This window comes from Hyperolius riggenbachi, chromosome 5, assembly GCF_040937935.1.
Source record: "Hyperolius riggenbachi isolate aHypRig1 chromosome 5, aHypRig1.pri, whole genome shotgun sequence".
Lineage (NCBI taxonomy): Eukaryota > Metazoa > Chordata > Amphibia > Anura > Hyperoliidae > Hyperolius > Hyperolius riggenbachi.
In genome coordinates this window covers 97,032,334-97,054,882 of record NC_090650.1, presented here as the reverse complement: position 1 = coordinate 97,054,882, position 22,549 = coordinate 97,032,334, and the positions used below count along the sequence as shown (strand labels likewise).

At 43.1% G+C, this 22,549-nt stretch overlaps 1 protein-coding gene across 6 annotated transcripts in view; it reads left to right on the top strand.

Moving 5' to 3' along the window:
- GSDME (gasdermin E) overlaps positions 1-22,549 on the top strand; it is a 216,350-nt gene that overhangs the window by 98,427 nt on the left and 95,374 nt on the right. For all 6 annotated transcript variants that reach the window (XM_068236031.1, XM_068236029.1, XM_068236028.1 and 3 more), the window contains one exon: positions 8,773-8,893. In XM_068236031.1, coding sequence (XP_068092132.1) covers positions 8,773-8,893 — 121 coding nt within the window. The remainder of the gene's footprint in view (positions 1-8,772; positions 8,894-22,549) is intronic.

The window sequence follows — 22,549 nt, the reverse complement described above, 5'->3', positions numbered from 1 at the left end:
GAACGGGGCCTAAACTGGCGGTACTGGCTGAGTTGTTACATTTGCTGACTGAGTTGATACATTTTCTCCTGCAGAGACAATTAGTATAAAGGAGGCAGCCCCAGCATCCCTTTACATGTGCATTTTTCTGCCTCTCCTCCTGAATCTGTCTATTAGTCTTCCTAAACAATCTATTTAATTGCTGCAGCTTAGAAGTTCCAGAAATATTACACATGCAGGCTTTCTAATGTGAAATTTATCTGAAAACAGGTACCCAAGGGGTTAAAAAAACACAGCCTTGGTATTCCGGAATGCCTTGTCTGCTCTCTTCTCACTGCAGCTGCCTGGGAGGTCTGTCTCTCCATTAGCTTGTCTGTTACCACTGGCTTATCGCCTTATCTAAACAGCCGGGTTTCACCGCACACATTCCGCCTGCTCTAATCTTCATGAATTAACCTTCAGTGATGTGTTGTGATAATCTCCGCACAAGGCGGTAATTTCCCCGCACTGCTAAGGAATGTCAGATTTTCATGCGGAAACAGCCTTTATGAATGCACACTTTGCTAAATGGTCGGGAAAGTCAGCTGTTTTGAGCGGTAAACTTGCGGTAAAGTTTTATGAATAGAGGCCATACTGTATGTTCAACTTTTCCCCAATTATGAAAAAAGATTGAAAACACAAAGAATATTGCTTGGGGTTGTACATCAAGTCATTGACAATCTACCACAGGCCATACAATTTTGATAAAAATTGATTAGAAAAATCCAACACTCCCGATCTTCTTTTATGAAATAAAAATGGGAAATTCGATCAGATTTCTTGAACAAATGGAAAAAAAGCTTTTGATTTTTTTCCAGGACAACAGATCGTAATTATCGAATTTGTGTAAAATTGGATTTTTTTAAATTATATGGTGTGTGGCCACCCTTAGGCTTTGGTCTTCCCAAAGAAAGTAAAGCCTTGTACGCATGCTAAATGAAACCTAGCCGAGGCAGCTGTTTGGGGCCTCCTTGGCCAAAAATCTAGCATGTGTACATTTGTCCCTGGAGGTTGCCTAAAAATGCAAACCGATGAGTCTTACCGGTGGCTGGATAGCGTACTGAGCTCCGCCTCTGACACAGTTGACCAGCATTCGAATCTTAGCTCTTCCTGTTCAGTAAGCCAGCACCTAATCAGTAAGGAGTTGTTTGGGTAAGACTTCCTAACACTGGTACTGCCTATAGAGCATGTCCTAGTGGCTGCAGCTCTGGCGCTTTCATTATATCATAGCAGTTATAGGTCATACCGACAGCAGGGTGAGTGAGCTTCGATGAGAGCGGCGACAGCACATGGCGGTGGTGAGTGAAATCTATGCTGTGGCAGGAATAACAGCTCCCAAACGGGGCGTAGATTTCAATCACCGCTGTCCAAAAGCAGTTAAAGCCTGGTACACACATCCAATCTTGATTGGATGTGTTTTTTCCAACTGATGTAGTATGATGCCCAACAGATTTCCAATACCTTCTGTAGGTAAGCTTTCATACTATATGGAAGTGTTAAGCTGGTCAATCAAGATTACTGCATGAAAGTATTAAATCTAACCGATCAATATTTGTTGTGGGTAAGCACCTTAAAGGGACTCCGAGCAGTGCAGAAACTATGGAAAGATGCATATCATTTTAAAGATCTTTCTCCTCTTTCCAATGATCTATAAACCGCCGCCCTACGCATTTTAGTTTTCGCTATTTTCGCGATTGAAATTGCAGCGGCCGCGATTTCAATCGCGAAAATAGAGAAAACTAAAAGGCGTAGGGCTGCGGTTTAGGTGTCGCCAGAAAGAGGAGAAAGAGAGCTTTGAAGTGATATCCCTCTTTCTATAGTTACATTGTATTACACAGGGCGACTTTTTCCTAAAGTCAGCAGCTCCATTCAGCAGAAAAAGTCGGCCTGTGTAATACAATGTAACTATGGAAAGATAGATATCATTTTAAAGCTCTCTTTCTCCTCTTTCTGACGACACCTAAATCATTGCCCTACGCCTTTTAGTTTTCTCTATTTTCGCGATTGAAATCCCGGCTGCGGCAATTTCAATCGCGAAAATAGCGAAAACTAAAATGCGTAGGGCGGCGGTTTATATATCATTGGAAAGAGGAGAAAGAGAGCTTTAAAATGATATGCATCTTTCCATAGTTTCTGCACTGCTCGGAGTCCCTTTAACTTCTTGAGGACTGCAGGGCTAAACCCCCCTAGTGACCAGGCCATTTTTTGGTAAAATTGGCCAATGCAGCTTTAAGGCCAAGCTGCAGGGCCGCACAACACAGCACAGAAGTGATTCCCCGCCCCACCCCCCCCCCCCTTTCTCCCCACCAACAGAGCTCTCTGTTGGTGGGGTCTGATTGCTCCCCCCATGTTTATTTTTTTTTAATAAATATTTTTGTCAGTGTTTTTTTTTAATAAAAAAAACACTGTTTCTTTAAATTTCATCCCTCCCTCACGCCGTCTAACAGTCTCCCGAGCGGCAATAGCCACTCGGAGACTGAAGGCGGGGCGGAGCTTCGCCCCCCAAGCAGGAGATGCGCGCGCAGCCTGCGTGTGATCTCCTGCAAAACAGAGCCCCAGGACTTTACGCCAAACGGCGTTAGGCGGTCCTGGGGCTGCGGCCACGCCCATCGGCGTGACGCGGGCGGCAAAAGATGAATTATGTCTGTTGATACAAGTGCAATAATTTAAAGCCCAACCAAATCTAAAATTAAGCTAGGCAAATTCTCAAAGCAGCAAAGGAAAGATCACACATATGAAAAACACAATCAATTTGTATTGAGAGCTCACCCTAAGACAGTCAGGGGTGATTCCCCCAACCCCCTGAGGTTCAAGAAGCTAAGCTACATGCTGGGGTTATAACATTTATTTTTATGATAGCATTTTGGAAAGGGCAGATAGCCCAAAATGTTAGTGCTTACCATAGATCTCACTAATATTATAAATGCGAAAGTTTGGATGTTTGTTACTCGATTTGGCACCCACGTAGTACGTTACCTGGAATAACATATAGGATACTTTTTATCCCCATAACCAAAAAGTGGGCGGAAACAAATACAATTTCACTGGGAAAATGTAAACTGCAGCAATTCTTACACCGTTTATGGCAGGGTTCCCAAACTTTGCACAGTTGGTCACTGGGTGACTGGGATTAATTTTCAGAAAATGGGTGGAGCCTACAAAAGGCAATCAAAATTCACCTATTGATTTTCAAAGGGAATATTTAATTGCTGCCATTCTTGCACTGTTAATGGCACAAGCCTCAAACCTGGTACAGTTGGTCATTGGGTGACTGGGGTTCAAATTCAGAAAAGGGGGTGGAGCCACAGCCAATCAGATTTTTTAAATTTCAATACAAATTATGGAAAAGACTGCAAAGCTCACAAACTAGGTCATTGAGCAATTGTGTGTTAGGGTTAGGACAAGTGGGCAGAGCCAAAACCAGCCAGATACTTACCCGGGCAACGCCAGGCCATCAAATAGTTTGCCATAAATGTGACAGTCCCAATATTAAACTGAGCACCATTCATTTCTGTGAACTTCATTTCTTAAAACAATCAGGTTGATTTGTGTGAATCACAAATTTTACTTTTTAAACTGAATTATTCAAGTTCAAAAATCTGTCTTGTAGCTGAACCCTTTTACATACACGATTGCTGAAGATCTTCTGAATGTAAGCTATAATTCTGCATCACCCGAGTGTACAGGATATGTTTTTTACTGCAGTGCATGGATACTGCAAAATGTAGTCTAATATATTGTTCGTGTTGGATTCTAATGCAAGTAAATGCAGCATTACATTTTGTATACCTAGTGCCTGCCTTGTTTCTCAGTCTTTTTTGAAGTACAGTATAACATATTGTTCCTCCTTTGGGTTTCATGAGATCATAAAGCGCTCTCTCTCTCTCTATCTATCTATCTATCTATCTATCTATCTATCTATATACATAATCTATATATATATATATATATATATATATATATATATATATATATATATATATATACTGTATACCTAAACAAATTAAAGGTAACCTTAACCGGCGGGTCTCCCTCCGCCGCTAAGTTTCGTTTTCGGCCGACCGCCAGTCGTCCTCCGGCAAAGTGTCCTCTTCTTCCGTATTCCTCGTCGTAAAGAGCCGTAAAGCGCGTCCGCATGACACGTTTGGCGTCATGCGGACACGCTTTACGGCTCTTTACGACGGGGAATGCGGAAGAAGAGGACGCTTTGCCGGAGGACGACTGGCGGTCGGCCGAAAACGAAACTTAGCGGCGGAGGGAGACCGGAGGGCACCGAAGGACCGGCACGGGCACAGGACGGCTGCAGGAGGCTTGGGAAAGCCCCCAGGTAAGTGAATTTATTTTTCCCCGCCGGTTAAGGTTCCCTTTAAGCACAACTGTACAAAAAGCATTTTATCACTCCCTCTGTTTTCATTTAGTTTTCTTATATACAGTAATCATACTCCTCATATTATTGCTACATTTGTAATGTGTGAGTCAATGCATAGTGTGACGGTGCCTTTATCTGCACTCCCTCTGCATGTATGTGTGTGGAGGATAAGAGTTTTAACTTTATTTTTTCTTACGGTATATGCTTACACTTTGCATTTTTGAACTTTTTTTTGTTTGCCTTTTAATACCAGCGCAGAGGGACATGCATGCTCAGTAGAGCTGGCCAATAAGATGTAAATAATTCTGAGGTGATGCAGGATTGTGGAGGTTTGTGTGCGGTAGATTGGGAAGATAATAATAAAATAATGGGATGATGTTTTAACAAGGGTTACAAGGGTCTCACTTGATGCCAGATTGCCCAGTCTATTTATGTACTGCGTAGGGCCTCTCTCACCCCTGCAAGATTGGCCAAATCGAGACCCAGGTTCTTTATTTAGCACACAAACTTCTCACCAGACATTTTCTTGTATTCAGATTTATCAAAGCATTACCGACAGTTTTTTCTTCTTAAAGGATACCACAACTGACATGTGGCATAATGAGATAGACATGGGTATGTACAGTGCCTAGCACACAAATAACTATGCTGTGTTCCTTTTTTTCTTTCTCTGCCTGAAAGAGGTAAATATCAGGTATGTAAGTGGCTGACTCAGTCCTGACAGGAAGTGACTACAGTGTGACCTTCACTGATAAGAAATACCAACTATAAAACACTTTCCTAGCAGAAAATGGCTTCTGAGAGCAAGAAAGAGATAAAAAAGGGGGAATTTCTTATCAGTGAGGGTCACACTGTAGTCACTTCCTGTCTGAGTCAGGACTGAGTCAGCCACTTACATACCTGATATTTACCTATTTCAGGCAGAGAAATAAAAAAAGGAACACAGCATAGTTATTTGTGTGCTAGGCACTGTACATACCCATGTCTATCTCATTATGCCACATGTCAGTTGTGGTATCCTTTAACCACTTTACCACCAGCGGTACGAATTTCTCCGCCCCTTTTTTCCCTCCTAAAAAACCAGGGACGGAGAAATCCGTACCTTCCGCGCTACCGCCGCTGTCCGCGCTCCCGCCGCTCGTGTGCGCGCACCCGCCGCTCGTGCACGCCGCCGCCCGCTCGCCCGGAGATCAATGAACGGGAAAATCCATTCCCATTCGTTGATCTAGCCCCCGCAATGATCTGCTGCTTCTTTCAGAAACAGCGAGATCATTGTGCGTCTCCCAGCCTCCTACTGCTTCCTGTAAGCGTCCTTCCGGACGCTTACAGGTCGCATGTAAACAAACACTCTGTGGCCATCTTGTGGCCAAATAGTAAACTACACCCTAAAAGCATTTTACATACACAAACATTACATTTACACAATAAATTAACTCATTACCTCCCACACTCCCCAATTTTTATTTTTTTTTTGTAATTAAAAAAAAAAAAAAATACAATAAAAAAAAAGCATAAATAGTTACCTTAGGGACTGAACTTTTTAAATATTTATGTCAAGAGGGTATAACACTGTTACTTTATAAACTGCGGGCTTGTAATTAGGGATGGATGCAAAACTGAAAAAAATGCACCTTTATTTCCAAATAAAATATTGTCGCCAAACATTGTGATAGGGACATAATTTAAATGGTTTTATAACCGGGACAAATGGGTTAATACATTTCATGGGTTTTAATTACAGTAGCATGCTTTATTTAAAAACTATAATGGCCGAAAACTGAAAAATAATAATTTTTTCCCACATTTTTTCCTATTTCCCCACTAAAACACATTTAGAGTAAAATAATTCTTGGCATAATGTCCCACCTAAAGAAAGCCTAATTGGTGGCAAAAAAAACAAGATACAGTTCATTTCATTGGGATAAGTAATAATAAAGTTATAGACGAATGAATGGAAGGAGCGCTGAAAGGTGAAAATTGCTCTGGTGGTCAGGGGGTAAAACCCCTCAGTGGTGAAGTGGTTAAATACTTCTAACCAGCAGGGGGAACAGTTCTGCATGGTAATAAGAAAATTCTTAAATCCTACTTAATAGTGGCAGTTTAGCCTGAATTTCTAGAACTGCACTGTTTCTTAACTACACAGTTAAGATGAAAAGTGCAAATCCATTCCTAAACTGCTGCAGATTAAGCACTGTACTGCACTGCACACAGCTTGTGCAGTGCAGGCTAAACATGATTTGTGCAGTGTTCCTCCTCCTGCTGAATCCTGTGAAGCAGTTCTGTGCTTAACCCTTCCAGTGCTGGGCATTGATCCAATACAGCAGATGTATTGGTTACCTCAGCTACAGCAATTTTCCTCACACTCTGCACTGTCTGAGAAACCTTCCTAACTCCTATTTAGGCCTCTTTCACAGTGGGACGTTAAAGTCGCACGTTATAAAAAATTAAAACGCAGACTAACGCACAGCAATACAGTGAAGGAAGACTGAGAGGGGTGGGGGAGAGGCGGAGATACACGCTGATTGACGCGCGTTTGAGGCGGCAGCAAAATCCACAATCAAGATTTTGCTGCCCTGTACCCCCGTGAGTTTGGGGTGATCGAGGGGGTTTTCAGCAGCGGTTCTGCTGCGTTTTAAGAGAGACAATAATGTTAATGAGGTTTTTAAAATAAAAACCTCATTTTAGGGAGACTTCAGAGTCTCTTTAAAGGGAACCTAAACTGAGAGGGATATGGATATTTCCTTTTAAAAAATACCTTTTGCCTGGCAGTCCTGCTGCAGTAGTGGCTGAATTACAGACCTGAAACAAGCATGCAGCTAATCCAGTCTGCCTTCAGTCAGAGCGCCTGATCTGCATGCTTGTTGAGGGGTTGTGGCTGAAAGTATTAGAGACACAGGATCAGCAGGAGAGTCAGGCAACTGGTATTATTGAAAAGGGAAATCCATATCCTTCTCAGTTTAGGTTCCCTTTAAGAACAGTTTAAGAAGGAAACTGCACTATCTAGTGATTTCTTAATATGTCTGAGACAGTTCTGCATGGATTTCTAAAAACCCACCAAGATTTTGTCTCAGACACTCTTGATAAATGTCCCCCACTGTTCCTTCAATCTACTCGTATGTGGGGCCTGGGCTGCTCCGGGTGGAGTGTTTGGGTTATTTGACCTTGTGCTATATGCAGTATGTTGTTTGAGTTTGTTGTCATTGATTTTATTATGTTTTTTGGAAGACATGACAAGATCTGTTCTGGTTAGATTATTAAAATCCTGTGATACTATGCCCGTATGAGTGCCTATAGCAAATTATGCATGCTTAGAAGGAACCTAAACTGAGAAGGATATGGATTTTTCCTAGAAAAATAATACCAGTTGTCTGACTGTCCTGCTGATCCTGTGTCTCTAATACTTTCAGCCACAACCCCTCAACAAGCCTGCAGATCAGGTGCTCTGACTGAAATCAGACTGGATTAGCTGCATGCTTGTTTCAGGTGTGTGATTCAGCCACTAATGCAGCTAAAGAGATCAGCAGGGTTGCCAGGAAACTGGTATTGTTTAAAAGGAAATATCCATATCCCTCTCAGTTTAGGTTCCTTTTAAAGTGAACCTGAACCAAGTAAAATTATTTTAAAGAATCACATTATGTGCCTGCAAATGAATATGACATACTTACCTCACACAATTTTCTTCGAACAACAATTTCTTACATTTCTGACAAGATTTTGTCAGAATTTAAATATATCAGTTGCTGTCAGTTATCTCAGTTGCTGTCAGTTATAACTAAAAGAACAACTGATGAGCAAGGTAATGTCTATGTTTGCCTATGGCTTAGGTGGCCAATATTACAGTTGAACAGTGTGCTGACCAGGAAGCTGTTATAGGGTAATTGCCATTTTGAAAATGGAGGACAGAATTTCATTGATCAGTGGACAAACATGATGCAGTAGAGGAGAAAGAGATTAATGAGTAGACTACACTGGAGGTAAGTATGACATGCGTATGTTTATTTAAATTTTCAGTTCAGGTTCTCTTTAATCTTCCTGGTCCTGTGTCTGTTATGTTCTGCACTTTTTGTATTGTTGTGCCTCGTCATTGGTTTAATAAAAGCACTAGTGGGGTTGAGGTGAGCCAGCGAGAAAGTCCATAGGGAAATTCCACCAGATATTGACAGCACCCTCTTAAAGTTCTAGGCTTCGGATAGGTTGTAATAATAATACACCAACACTATTCAGCCAGTTAGAATGCTTCAAGTTTTAGACACTGCCGGGATTGGAGAACTGTTCCCTATAGACTTTCTTGCTGGCTCACCTCAACCATGCTTGCTTCTTAATAATCTTGGCATGTTTTTTTTTTTTTTTTTAAATGTCTGTATTATGGATGTGTTCTTTGATAGGTATCAGTTGTGGAGAATGGAAATATCACGAAGGATGAAAACACGGTCCTGGAAATACCCGCACCTACTGCCATTGCTTATGGAGTTGTGGAATTACTTGTAAAACGTGATGGTAACTTTGGTGAGTAGATGTCACATTGTAATGTACCAGCTAATGGTCTGTGATACTGACTGAAGAGAAAAATGCAGATGTGCCATCATGTAGTTGACAGAGTATAATACTGTTCCCTTCATTTTGTTTCTTAAAGTGTGTATGAAACCCAGCATTTCTTCTTTGCTCGAAAAGATCATTTACAGCATATTATATACTAGGGCTGCACGGTTTTTCGGTTCAAAACCGAAACCGCGGTTCGTGGCAAGACGATCTGCTGATCGTCAGTACCTTCGTTTTTTTTGGTCCGCTGTTTGTAACTTGCTTCTGGCCCCGCTGTGCGCGGATTGGCCAGAAGCAGTGAATATGTATAAGTATTAATGAGCGGGGGGGGGGGCGGATCCACTCGAGCGAGCGGCGGGCACATACAGCATTACTAATCACTGGCTAGCGATGGAATGATGGCAGCGGTAGGCGGAGCTGTACAGAGCATACAGCTCCGCCTACCGCTGCCGTGATTCCATCGCTAGCCAGTGATTAGTAATGCTGTATGTACCCGCAGCTCGCCCGAGTGGATCCGCCCCCCCCCCCCCGCTCATTAACACTTATACATATTCACTGCTTCTGGCCAATCCGCGCACAGCGGGGCCAGAAGCAAGTTACAGACAGCGGACCGGGCAGTGCGGACGGGCATTCCGGACCGTGAACAAACACAACCGCCCCCCTCCCACCCCCCCCCCCACCCCCCCCGCTGCCCCAAAGTGCAAAAAGCAGGATTTGAAAAAAATCGGGGGGGAAATCGAAATTGCGATTTCTGAGAGACAAATCGCAATTTCGATTTTCCCCTAAAATCGTGCAGCCCTATTATATACTATCATTATGGTTTTTTTACTAGAACAGCATTCAACTGAGATTCGATCAGAGGGGGATCTATCTGTTGGTCGATCTGATGGCAAATCGACCAGTGTATGGCCACCTTAAGTATCTCTGGCAATTCAGACACTCCAGAACACAGACAGAAACTCAGAAAGCATTTCTGCACACATTATAATATGACTACACCAGATATGAATAAAATGTCAACTCTCAGAGCAAAAAATGGTACTTTGGGAACTTGTAATTTCTAAATGAATAATAATACTTATGCACAAAAGCAAATATGATAACTGTATGTGATATAAAAAGTAGGAAAACATTTTTTATTGAATATTATGTCAGTTTTATACCACTTAAAAGGGAATCTGAAGAAAATAAAGTTATGATATAATGATTTGTATGTGTAGTACAGCTATGAAATAGAACATTAGCAGCATAGATATGAGTCTGATATTGTTTCCAGTACAGGAAGAGTTAAGAAACTTCACTTGTCATATATGCAAAAGAGCTTCACTGAGCTCTGCAACCCCAAAAGTCGTGGACAGCACTGTCTTTTGAAGCTCTTATCTCAACTCTCTCTCATTGTTTCTAGTTTATTTATGGTTTTCCTGCAGAGGAAAGTTGAAAAGGTCATTAGCTCTGCTCTGTGAAACCATTTAAAATGCTGAGTGTAGTGTGTAAACTGCATATATTGCATTAGAGCATGATGCAATGTTATAAAAAAAAAAAGCTATATAACTGAAAATAAGAATATGAGACTATTTTCTATGCTACTAATGTTCTATTAACTATCTGTAATACACACTATTTTTGCTTCAGTGTCACTTGTAAGATACAGTTTCTGTAACTTTTCTGACCTAAAAGCTGTTTAGCAATGAAGTCTTGCACATGGTGGCAACAGTGAAGCATGGCATTAAAAGTCATTCCCTGGATGCTTTTTCTTTGAATATTCAACAATTCCCTCTGTTATATCAGCAGATAGTTGTGGGATAACTTTTTGATGTGGGTTAAGAAAGGCTTCCAATTACCCCCCCCCCCCCCCTTCCCAACTTGGCTTTCTCCCACTGTGTTTTTAAAATCCAAGTCTGTAATTACATGTGTTCTCCATTTGTGTTTTACTTTTCCCTGTAGTTCTGTTCACAGTGATGCTGGAGACTAAAACAGCTACACTTGTTGTACTTGGCCAAAGCAAAACAAAAAGAACAACAATCATGAGAAAAGTTTGCGACAATAGGTTTAGACTTCCTTTATTTAAAAGGACTACCACAATGCATTAAATATTGACACCACTAAAACACAACCTATCTGGTAATATAATCACATTGGGATAAAACAATTGCAGCCAGCAGTATAATGTAGGATCTCTTCTTCCTGAACTAGTTTGTACTGAGCCGCAACATTTCATCTGCAAACAAGTACAGGAAGAGTAGATTCTGTATTGCTAGCTATGGCAGTTTCATTCATTACAGGGCCCCTTCTGCTTTATGTTCTGTTTTTTTGTCTTCCCACTCTGTAGGACTGAAGAGAGGCTTTCTCAAGTGATACAGGAATAGGGGTTATACCTATTGTAACAACAGCTAGGCCCCTTGTCTAGGGGGCTTGCCTGGGGCGCTGCGTCAGCAATTGCATCAGCTTTTCATTGATGTTATTCATTGAAGTAATTATTATCAAAATATGTACTTACATGGTTCCTACTCCTTTCTGAGCTGCTACTGTGCTTGGGAAGCAGGCATAAAGCCCCATACACACGGGGGGAATGGTATGGCCTGGCAGGGATCGGTACATGATCCCTCGGGCGACAGTGCTGTACAGATGTGTCACTAGCCTCCAGGCTAGCAACGCGTTGGGGTTGGGGGGCGGGTTCACAAGAAGTACATTCCCAGAGGAAAGAGGAGAATTGCAGTGCAAATGGAATGCCGGGTCTATAACAGGCTTCAGGTGGCTGTTGTGCACACGCTGGTTTCTTTCACAATTCTTGGCCAAGGCGGTCTTTATTGATCACCATGGCTAAGTTCAAACCAGCATATGTATGTAGCTTCAGGGGAGAAGGAAGCGGAGTGCTGGAGATGGTGATCTCTCACAGTAGATGATCTCACACTTTATTAATAAAATATCCTTTCAACCTCTTGAATTATCATTATTACTTTTCTTTCTAGTACTTTTTCACATGCTAGGTGCTGAAAAATTATTTTGTATATAGGAAGGATAAACATCTCCTGGGAGAAAACTGAGGAGGAAAGTTTAAGCGGACTTGAATATAGTTTTAAAACAAATCTTCTTTTCTTCTGCAAGCCTCCAGCAGCCATCCTGTGCCCGTGCCGGTCCTCCACGATCCTCCGTTCCCCGCCACCGCTCCGTTTCGTTTCTCGACTTGTAAGTCGAGGGGCCACTGTGCCTGCGCAGCCCTACCAAGCGTATCCTTTTTACACGTTCCTGTCTGCAATAGCGCTATTGTGGACTGGAACGTGAAGAAGAAGGATACGTGTGGCTAGAGCTGCGCAGACGCAGTGACCCGGCGATGAAACCAAAAGCAGCTGGCGGCAGGATAACGGAGGATTGTGGAGGAGCGGGACAGGACGGCTGCCGGGGGGCTTGCAGAAGCCCCAGGTAAGTAAGTAAACTGTTTGTTTTAAAACTATATTTCGTTCTGCTTTAAAGCAAACCTATGAGGTTTGCATACATTCAATCAAGATACTTTAAGGCTCATGCATGGGCCACCTCAGCCGATCATCAAGCGTCTGTACGGCAGCCCCCAACCTACGAGCGATCCTCATCTTTGTCAAGTAAACTAGCGATGGCTCCGAAGTGTTGTTGCAGAGAGACCCGGAGTTCAGCATGATTTTAGCTGAATGCATTGTTCTCCTTCTCACCTCTCCTGCTTAAAGCTGTTCCATCATGCGCCACACGTTGTCCCTTATCCTGCCACTATGGTAACAGGATAGCAATGTGACTGTGAGCTGAGTTTTTAGCTGTATACAAAAAACTATCTGTGAAGTACATTCACTTGTGCATAACAAGGATATCTTTGCCTTTAGTCTTTATCAGGTAGTACTGTTCCTCAGTAGAAAATGTTCCAGTGCAATAGCTGTGCCTGTCAGTTTTGTTAGTAAATCTATTGCTAGGGAAAGCTTGAACTGTACACAGTCACGGTATCCTGAACCCAAACAAATTAGGCCTTAATGTGTTTATGCTGAAGTCTAGGCTGAGCACTGCACATGTTCTGCAATCCATTGAAAGTGCTTTCCCTGCACCACTCAGCTGTACAACCAAACAATATGTGCACAGAGACTCAGTGCAGCTGGTGTTCCGCATGGTATACTAGCTGTGACACCTGCAATGCTCTGACATGATGTGGAAAATTCCTACCTTCACATTTTATTCCTGCTCTCGCGGGACAGTCACATTGCTCATTTAGCACGTGTGTGTCTCCCTCGTGTTCTCAGTGAATTAATGTGTGAAATGCTCTAGTCCTTGCATCATATACTGCACTGTATGGCCCATTACAGGACTGTCATGCTGCAATCACCATTTTCTGTTCATCTGTGTCCCCACTATTGGTCTCGTTCAGACTATATTTGCACTGCAGTGCACATTTTGGGCAGCGCGTATTGTGTGCGACTCGCCAGAACGGTAGAAGGGCATAGACAGCCCTTCTACTGTTCCCATCATATGCACTGCGCAGCAATGCGTGCATTTTCCAGGAATCGCAGAGCAGATCCATTCACTGTAGTGAATGTGATCTGCAGAGCAGCACAGATGGCGTGCGATCGTACGCGTTGCGTTCCGATCGCACAGCTATCTGCGCTAAATAATCTGAACGAGGCCTAAATGGCAGACATTTTAATACTTGTAACTTGTAGGCAATGAGAGCCATGATAATTGTGCAGTATTAATTATTGCCAATCAATCAAAATAAATGCAGTTTTGCTGTTCTTTCGAGCAGTCATTTAATCAAATTGTCTTTAAATTGATCTTAGATATGTCAGTGATTGATATTGAGTGTAGAGTGGGTCAGGTTGAAACCTTGTCATCAGTTGTGTAAGCATCTGATTTTTATTTTTTTTTAACATCTCCATTTATTCCTGTCCAATCAAATTTTGTGTAATAACAAAAAGAAAAGATCATCTGTGTGGGCATAGAATCAAAAACCATGAAGCAAAAATAAAGCTTAACATAATCTTTATTAAACACACTGAGACAAAAAATATAAAACCAATTAAAAATGGGTGGCACCCACTGGGGGACACTGATACAGTAATCAAATAACGTGGTCAACGATAGCATAAACAATGCACAGCGTATAGATAGTGCACCAGACAGAAGTGACAAATACAACAGGATGACACCTATATTCCAGTGTGTGAAGAATATGTACACACAGGAACAGAACAATATTAATAATAATTGATCGGACAGCAAACCAATTAGTGGGCACAAACAGACCTCTGTAAAAATAAATCACAGTGCTTGAATCTAGCCTGGAGTGAAACTGCCACAAAAAGCGCTGTTAGATGCTACGGTGCCGTAGAAGAGATGTGAAACAATTACCTGCTGGTGCTAGTATCAGTCAAGGTTGTCCCCCGGGTGCGCCCCTCCACGCGTATCGCGGCAACGCCGCTTTCTCAAGAGGTGCCAATAGCGTAACTAGTGCGCATTGATATAGTCTGTGTATAGTCTCCGGGGGAAAGGTCAATGTCAAATAGAGCATGCGTGGCCACGCATGCACGCAGTGACACTGCTCGGCTCACACAGAGCGAGCAGTGCGCCTGCGTATGAGGTCAATGGGAGACTGGATGTTTACGATAATAGAAGCAATAGTTTGCATATATACAATAATAAACATATAAACATATACATACTGCAACATTGGAAAAAAGATAAAAAGGTAATAAGCCTAGTGAAATTGATAGAGAGTACATATGTAAAAAGTATATATTAAACGTAAGAATGTATGAATAAATAATTGATAAAAAAGAAGGCTTATTACCTTTTTATCTTTTTTCCAATGTTGCAGTATGTATATGTTTATATGTTTATTATTGTATATATGCAAACTATTGCTTCTATTATCGTAAACATCCAGTCTCCCATTGACCTCATACGCAGGCGCACTGCTCGCTCTGTGTGAGCCGAGCAGTGTCACTGCGTACATGCGTGGCCACGCATGCTCTATTTGACATTGACCTTTCCCCCGGAGACTATACACAGACTATATCAATGCGCACTAGTTACGCTATTGGCACCTCTTGAGAAAGCGGCGTTGCCGCGATACGCGTGGAGGGGCGCACCCGGGGGACAACCTTGACTGATACTAGCACCAGCAGGTAATTGTTTCACATCTCTTCTACGGCACCGTAGCATCTAACAGCGCTTTTTGTGGCAGTTTCACTCCAGGCTAGATTCAAGCACTGTGATTTATTTTTACAGAGGTCTGTTTGTGCCCACTAATTGGTTTGCTGTCCGATCAATTATTATTAATATTGTTCTGTTCCTGTGTGTACATATTCTTCACACACTGGAATATAGGTGTCATCCTGTTGTATTTGTCACTTCTGTCTGGTGCACTATCTATACGCTGTGCATTGTTTATGCTATCGTTGACCACGTTATTTGATTACTGTATCAGTGTCCCCCAGTGGGTGCCACCCATTTTTAATTGGTTTTATATTTTTTGTCTCAGTGTGTTTAATAAAGATTATGTTAAGCTTTATTTTTGCTTCATGGTTTTTGATTCTATGCCCACACAGATGATCTTTTCTTTTTGTTATTATGCAGCTACTCTGCATCTGTTGGGACACCTATTATGGTGTTATTTTTATAAATTAGACTCAGCTGTTACTGTTTACAATCAAATTTTGTGGTCACATACGCTTATCTTCACTGTACTTTTTTTCTCCTATTTGGTCAGTCTTTAAGGTGCCCAACCATGATACAATCTTGATTGTACAATCTTAAGTCTTCTTTCTAATAGGAGGAACTACCTAAAGTGTTTATTCAAAGTATATTCACTCAGTTTACCCATCTACTACATAGGTTTAATAAGATTGCAGTGTTCTCCCCAGAATTTTTTTCCAGCCGGGTGGCATGTAAAAGTAGCCGGGTGGGGCGAGATGAGAGAATGCAGGGCAGGTGCTTCTCTGCGCAAGTCTGCTTACAGCAGAGGAGGAGGTGAGCTGATGACAGCCGGGTGCTCACCAAAACTAGCCGGGTGGAGCACCTGGCTAAATGAGCCCGGGGAGAACACAGAGATTGTGCAATCAAGATTGTATTAATGGGCACCTTTATTAATTGACTGTACATTGATTGCCATGTTTCTTGCTGCAATAGATTTATTTGTGATTGGCACTTAATATTTTATCTAGCAAGCTGATTGATTTTAAGCTAAAAGTTTCAGACAGAGGAAAGCAATACGAGCAGGGCCCCCTAGAGCGCTGCCACTGCCTGGGACTGCCCACCGCACCCTACACCACAGGGAGCAGAGTGGGCAGCCCACCCCAGTGTCCTCACCATCACCCATCACTTTTACTCAAATTAAATGCAAACACAAGGAAAGGCAAAGCTTATTCATTAAAGAGAACTCGAGGTGGGTTCTAGGAATCCTAATAGCACACAGAGGCTGGGTCTGCATATAATGACCAACCTCTGTTGCTATACAGCGTCCCCCCAGGCCCCCCCTGCGCTCTGCTGTCCCCATAAATCAAACGCCGTGCTAGTGACATGGCTAGTCGGCTGTTTACAGGATGTGTCTGGATGTGTCAGTCTCGCCGCTCCCCCGCCTCCTTCATATCTCTGCTCCCCGCCTGCGACCCTTCCCTCCAATCAGCGGGGAGGGAAGGGACGCAGGCACGGAGCGGCGACATAGTGGAGGCGGGGGAGCGGCAAGACTGACACATCAAGAGGTAAACAGCCGGCTAGTAATGTCGCTAGCACGGCGTTTGATTTATGGGGACAGCAGAGTGCAGGGGGGGGGGGGGGCTGGGGGGGACGCTGTATAGCAACTGAGGCTGGATATTATATGCAGAACCAGCCTCTGTGTGCTATTAGGATTCTTAGAACCCATCTCGGGTTCTCTTTAAGCAGCACCTGCTATTTAAATGGTCTGCAGGATAAAGCCAGTCAGCAAATTTAAAGACACAGTAAGATGTGTCCAGACCTGCAGTACCGAATCTAGCACGGACTGAACCGGATTACACAATCTCTCCTAATACATAGAGACCTTCAGTTTCACATAGTAATGTGGTAGCAGGCCCCCATTCCATTATAGCAAAACTTATAGGGAAATTAGAACCAGTATAGTTACATAGTTACATAGTTATTTTGGTTGAAAAAAGACATACGTCCATCGAGTTCAACCAGTATAAAGTACAACACCAGCCTGCTCCCTTACATATCCCTGTTGATCCAGAGGAAGGCGAAAAAACCCTTACAAAGCATGGTCCAATTAGCCCCTAAAGGGAAAAATTCCCAAAAAGTAAAAAAGTACACATGAAAAATTGTTTAGCCAGATTATAGCAAAGGAGCATTGTGTGTCCCCCCCCTCCCCCCCCCCCCGTAGTCTCATGAGTCAGCAAGGTGTCATTTATCATAGCATCAATTTTCTCATTTAGCATAATGCTATCAACTCTTTGGATAACTAGAGAGAAAGTCAAGGTGTGTTGCAGCCACTGAGATGTTATATATGTCTTAATGGCTAGGGCTATATCAGGGGTCAGGAACCTTTTTGGCTGAGAGAGCCATTACCTCCACATATTTTAAAATGTAATTCTGTGAGAGCCATACAATATGTTTCAAACTGGCACAGTGTGCATGCTCAGCAGAGGGCCATGTGGCCTGTTGCCATGGTGATGTGTATACAGTTGATCCTTTGGGCAGTGGAAGTGTCAGACTTCAGCTTCTCTTGGGTTCCAGCAACATCAGCAATTTCCCAAGAGCCAGACTGGAGAAATACTGACTAACAGCTTGTACAATTAGCTAGCTGACATGGGGGTTGATTCACTTTGTAGGACAAGATCCCTACACTTTGGCCCAATAGGCTGCCTGTCAAGTGATAGGCAGCCTACTGGGTCAAACAAAGTGCAGGGATCTCGTCCTAAAAAGTCACTGGACCTGACAGGGTACAGAGTGGGACAATTGAAGTGGCCGTTAGTTTTGGGGAGAGCGTGAGTAAGTTAGTAATGCATGCTACAGCAGTAGCTTGCCTACTTTGAAAATGTTACTTGCGCTGCTACACTAAGCTGCACTGCTTGAGCAGTGTAGCTTAGTGAATCAACCCTACTGATTTGTATGTGATCCAGATGTAGCCATCAAAAGAGCCACATCTCTTTTGATGGCTACATCTGGATCACATACAAATCAGTAGGGTTGATTCACTAAGCTACACTGCTCAAGCAGTGCAACTTAGTGTGGCAGCGCAAGTAGGTTCCCTACCCCTGGGCTATATGCTAGATTCATTTATGGGTGGAGTACTTAATCTTATGAGTTTTAAGGCACGTACACACGCCAGACTTTTTCAAACTACGCTCGCAGATTAGTCAAAATCAGTCTTATCAGTCTGACGACAGTCTGTACTCACGTGGAACTGTCGTCAGAATAACTGCCCCGCGGGCGGGTCTGACGATCCGTAGTTTGAACAAGTCTGGCGTGTGTATGCGCCTTTAGAGCCTAGAAGTAACACCTCGGAACCTTGTCTTATGTGAAGATTCAATATAAATTGGACTAACTTCTTAAAGAGAATCTGTATTCACAAAGTGAAGTATAAACAAACATCCCTGCCTGTTTGGGGTCATCTCCTAGCCCCCTCTGTAATATTTTTGCTGCTCTCCGCTGCAATAAAGAGGGTAAAAAAACTGTTTTATAAACTGTTTTGTAAACAGAAAAGATGGCCACCAAAACAGGAAGTACATCAGCAGAGCAGTGAACTCAGTTAATACACAGTGAGTACACAGAGAATTCAGTGAGTTACACATTTAATTCAGTCTCCAGAGGTTATGTGCAAGTTTTGAAAGAGCTCTGTGTCAATGAAGCATGACAAGCTGTGTTAGAGCCTGGAGTCTCGGCTCTGCACTGGTGTCAGCCCGACAGGCAGCTTCCTCCTCAGCCAGCTATTCTTTGTTCAGTTTATAAGTCTGTGTTTATCAGCCTCACAGATAGCAGACAAGCTGACAGTGAAAGCAAGGGACATTGTCTGTAAGGAATAATCATCACAGGCGCACTGGAGGGGCTTGGAAGGAGTTAACTTTTTCACATTACTGAAGAGTTGGCAGCCTTCCAGACACAGCCGACAAATCCGACAGGGGAAAGATAAGTTGATTTATTACAGAGATGGTGCAAGTAGAAAGTGCTGCAGTAAACCAGAGCACAATGGAACAGCCTTAGGAACTTGTAGGATAGGAGAAATACTGCTGAAATTTGTGTTACGGAGTCTCTTTAACTTTAGCACAAGGGGTAGCCACAACAAGGCAAGGGCAAGTCCACTATGTGTGGTACCATGAACTCAGAACTTTTGCAATCTCTGAAACACAAAGACGATCTCTAGGGGTCCATGGCTCCCTAAATGGCCTGGGACCATGTAGGTTCTATGTAGAGCTCTTAATTAGAGTTTCAAGCCTGAGGTCTGTAAACTACCTCTCAAGAGGTTATCTAGGCATTGGGTCCAGTCCTCGTCACAATGTTTTTCATCTAGGTCTGTTTCCCATGTACTATAAAATTGTGTTTTCAGTTATTGATGGTTGGTTCTGGATTACATAAAGATGGGATAAAATACCTTTTTGTAATAGGTCATTATCACAGATATTTTCACATTTGGACATTAGTGTGAGTTTGGGTGTTAAAATTTAACATAGCTAATCTGGAACACCTGAATACTCCCGATAACTGCAATTCAGCACCATTTAACTACTGAATAAGCAGACAGGGTCAGGGGGCGTTCACTCGCTTGTGTTTCCCGTAACTCCATGCTTCCTCTTCCGGTTTGGAAGGAGGAAGGATTGCATGAAACGCAAGCGAATGTCCACTTGTCCAGTGCTGAACTGAGGCTGAACACCGGTAATCAGGAGTATTCGGGGGTTCTGATTTCGCTATGCTGAATTCAAAAACCAACACTGATTAGTACATCCTGTCCGCATTTGGCTAAACTAGTCAAGTAGTGAAAGATTAGTGCTAACACTTTAAATGTGAAATGTATAAAATGTGAACCTCTATCTGTCACCTCTAGTAGGGCAAGAGTTGGGGAAAATGATTTCACTGATAATACGGAAAGCCATAAAAGCCATCGCTATAGCAGGCAAAATGTATTTGTAGAATACCTCTTTAAATGCAGATACATGTATCTGTGTATTGAAGACTTGTGTTTAGTTTCTATAGCAAGTCATGGTGAGATGCATAGTACACTGTCAGCACTAGGTAAGAATAGATAAGTATATGCAGAGGTCACAAGCCATGTTAGCTTGGAGCAGAGCCAGAGGCAGGGTGTTTAAACACAAGCTGGTATTTTACACACTGTCATGTCAGATGCAGAGCTGTCATTCAGTATTATGTGCCAGTGACACTGGTGACATAAACACATTCAACATGTGATCAGTTTCTGTCATATCTGAGGACACTGTGACCGCAGTTGACAAAGAACCATTCAAGTTTAGGAATATCTGGAAATGGACTACCTGAGCTGATTGTGGGGACATTACTGAAAGACTACAAAAGCCAAGCTGGTCTACTTCATACAAGAGCTACTATATTTACATGTTCTTATCACACATGTTAGCACCAGCGGAAATTATAGTACTGTTTAATTACAGCTCCGTAATTATAGCCAGCGCCAGGAACCAGCTTTATAAACGAATATTTATTTTTCTAAATACATCACAAGGTAATTCATATCCTCCTCAGCAACCTGCTGGGGATGGCTTGATAAAGAGCGCAAGGATGCCTGTAACAGCTGTCATATTGCCCTAAATTGCACTATTCTTGCTGTGCTGGATGAGGGGGTTATGAATTACTTTGTGACAGATTTGGCTGGTCTGATTCGTTGTGCTGAGTGTAACTACAGAATTGGATTTGGTACGTCCTCCCAGTGCTTGGGTGGACCACAGTACAGGACCAAGGCTGCAGTGCGGCCCAACCGTCATCTTAAAGATGATGCCAAATAGTGGCAATTTCACTACTCCAATGTGAGGATCCGCTCGGCTGCCTGCGCAGGCAGGCAGCCTTTTGACCACTGTTCAGGTCTGCATTCTGCAGGTCTCTGGAAGAGAGACCTTTTGTCAGTTGTGCAGCTTGCTGCTGAGGAATTTGCATACGTTTGTCATGCAGATTGCCTAGCCCCATCCTTTGTAGGCTTGCTCTATATATACCATGTGATATCACAGATCTGGGCTGGTCATAAGGGTTAGTCCTGTGAGACACTCCTGAGTGTCAGCCTTGCTCATTGTTTGAAGATTAGCCTAGAGTAATTCCTGGGACTGCACTAGGCAGGTTCCCTAGTGCAGTTAGGATTGCATATCTGTTTTGTTTGTCTGTTGCGATTGTCCTGTCCCAGCGGTGGTCGACAGGATATCGTTCTGATCTTTGTTCTTGGAGTATAGCTGGAGCAGCGGTTGCTACCAGCTATCTCATCTGATCTGTTTTGCCAGGATCGCACTCGCCTTGCGCTAGTGCTGTGGATCCGTCTGATCTCCATCTCTCTTTCTATACTTGGATCGCACTCGCCTTGCGCTAGTGCTGTGGATCCTTCTGTTCTGTCTTCCTGGATCGCACTAGCCTCTTGCGCTAGTGCTGTGGATCCTATCTCTCACTTATTCCTGTTTTCGTGTATCTGTCTTGTCTGCTACGAACGCTTGCTAGAGGCTCAGTGAGGTAACCGTTAAGCAAGCGCTCGCGTCCTCTGTTTCATGTTTGTCTGTCGGTGGTTAGTTAGGCGTGCTTGTCTCTGTTGTGCTTAACACGCGGAGACTGCGCATAAACTCGTGCACTGTTGCGAATGAGTGCGGTGTTCGCGTTTAGCTAGCGTTTGTTATTTTCCTTATCTTCTCATTGTATGATTTGCTGTGCCTTTGCTACTCTCATGCTCTGCCTTGCTGTAGCCTTGTGTCACCTCTGGCAATCGCCTCTCTCGCGATTGCGTTCCTACTTCATATCTGCTGTTGTGTATGCACCGTCGCGGGTTGGCGACTAGTTTGGTGCACACACATACAATCTGTCCCTGTGCTCATTCTTTTCCGCAATTGCTTCTCTTGCGATTGCGTTCTCACTTGGTTTCTTCTGTTGTGTGTCCACCGTCGCAGGTTGGCGGCTAGATTGGTGGACATACATACATTTCTCATCTGTGCTTATTCGGTCTTGTGTCGCTGTTAGCAATCGCCATCTCTGGCGATTGCCTTCTCACTTTGTCTTCATGGTTGTGTGTTCATCGTCGCAGGGTGGCGACTAGTTTGGTGGACACACATACCCATCTGTCGCTTTGATCTCTCTCTTTCAGGGCTATCTTGCCCTGCATTTCTTCCCTTCGTGCACTTCCTGTCTGGCGTGTGTGGCAGGGCAGAGGAGCTGTTCCTCTGCACTCCACAGCTCCACCTGCCGACAGGAATTTCCCTCTACAGGTTCATTACACCTTTTGCTGGGTTCCCTCAAATTACACGCTTGTGGAGGATTTCCTTAGTGTCAGCGCACGTCTTGTGCGCTACGTGCGCTGATCACGGAGAGAATTCCACAATCGTTACATCCAATTCCTAGGAAAACTGCAGAACTGGTTTTAGCAAAGAAGATCAATTTTGTTAATAGATAAGAGGAAATGAGATTTGTTTAGTCCATATAATC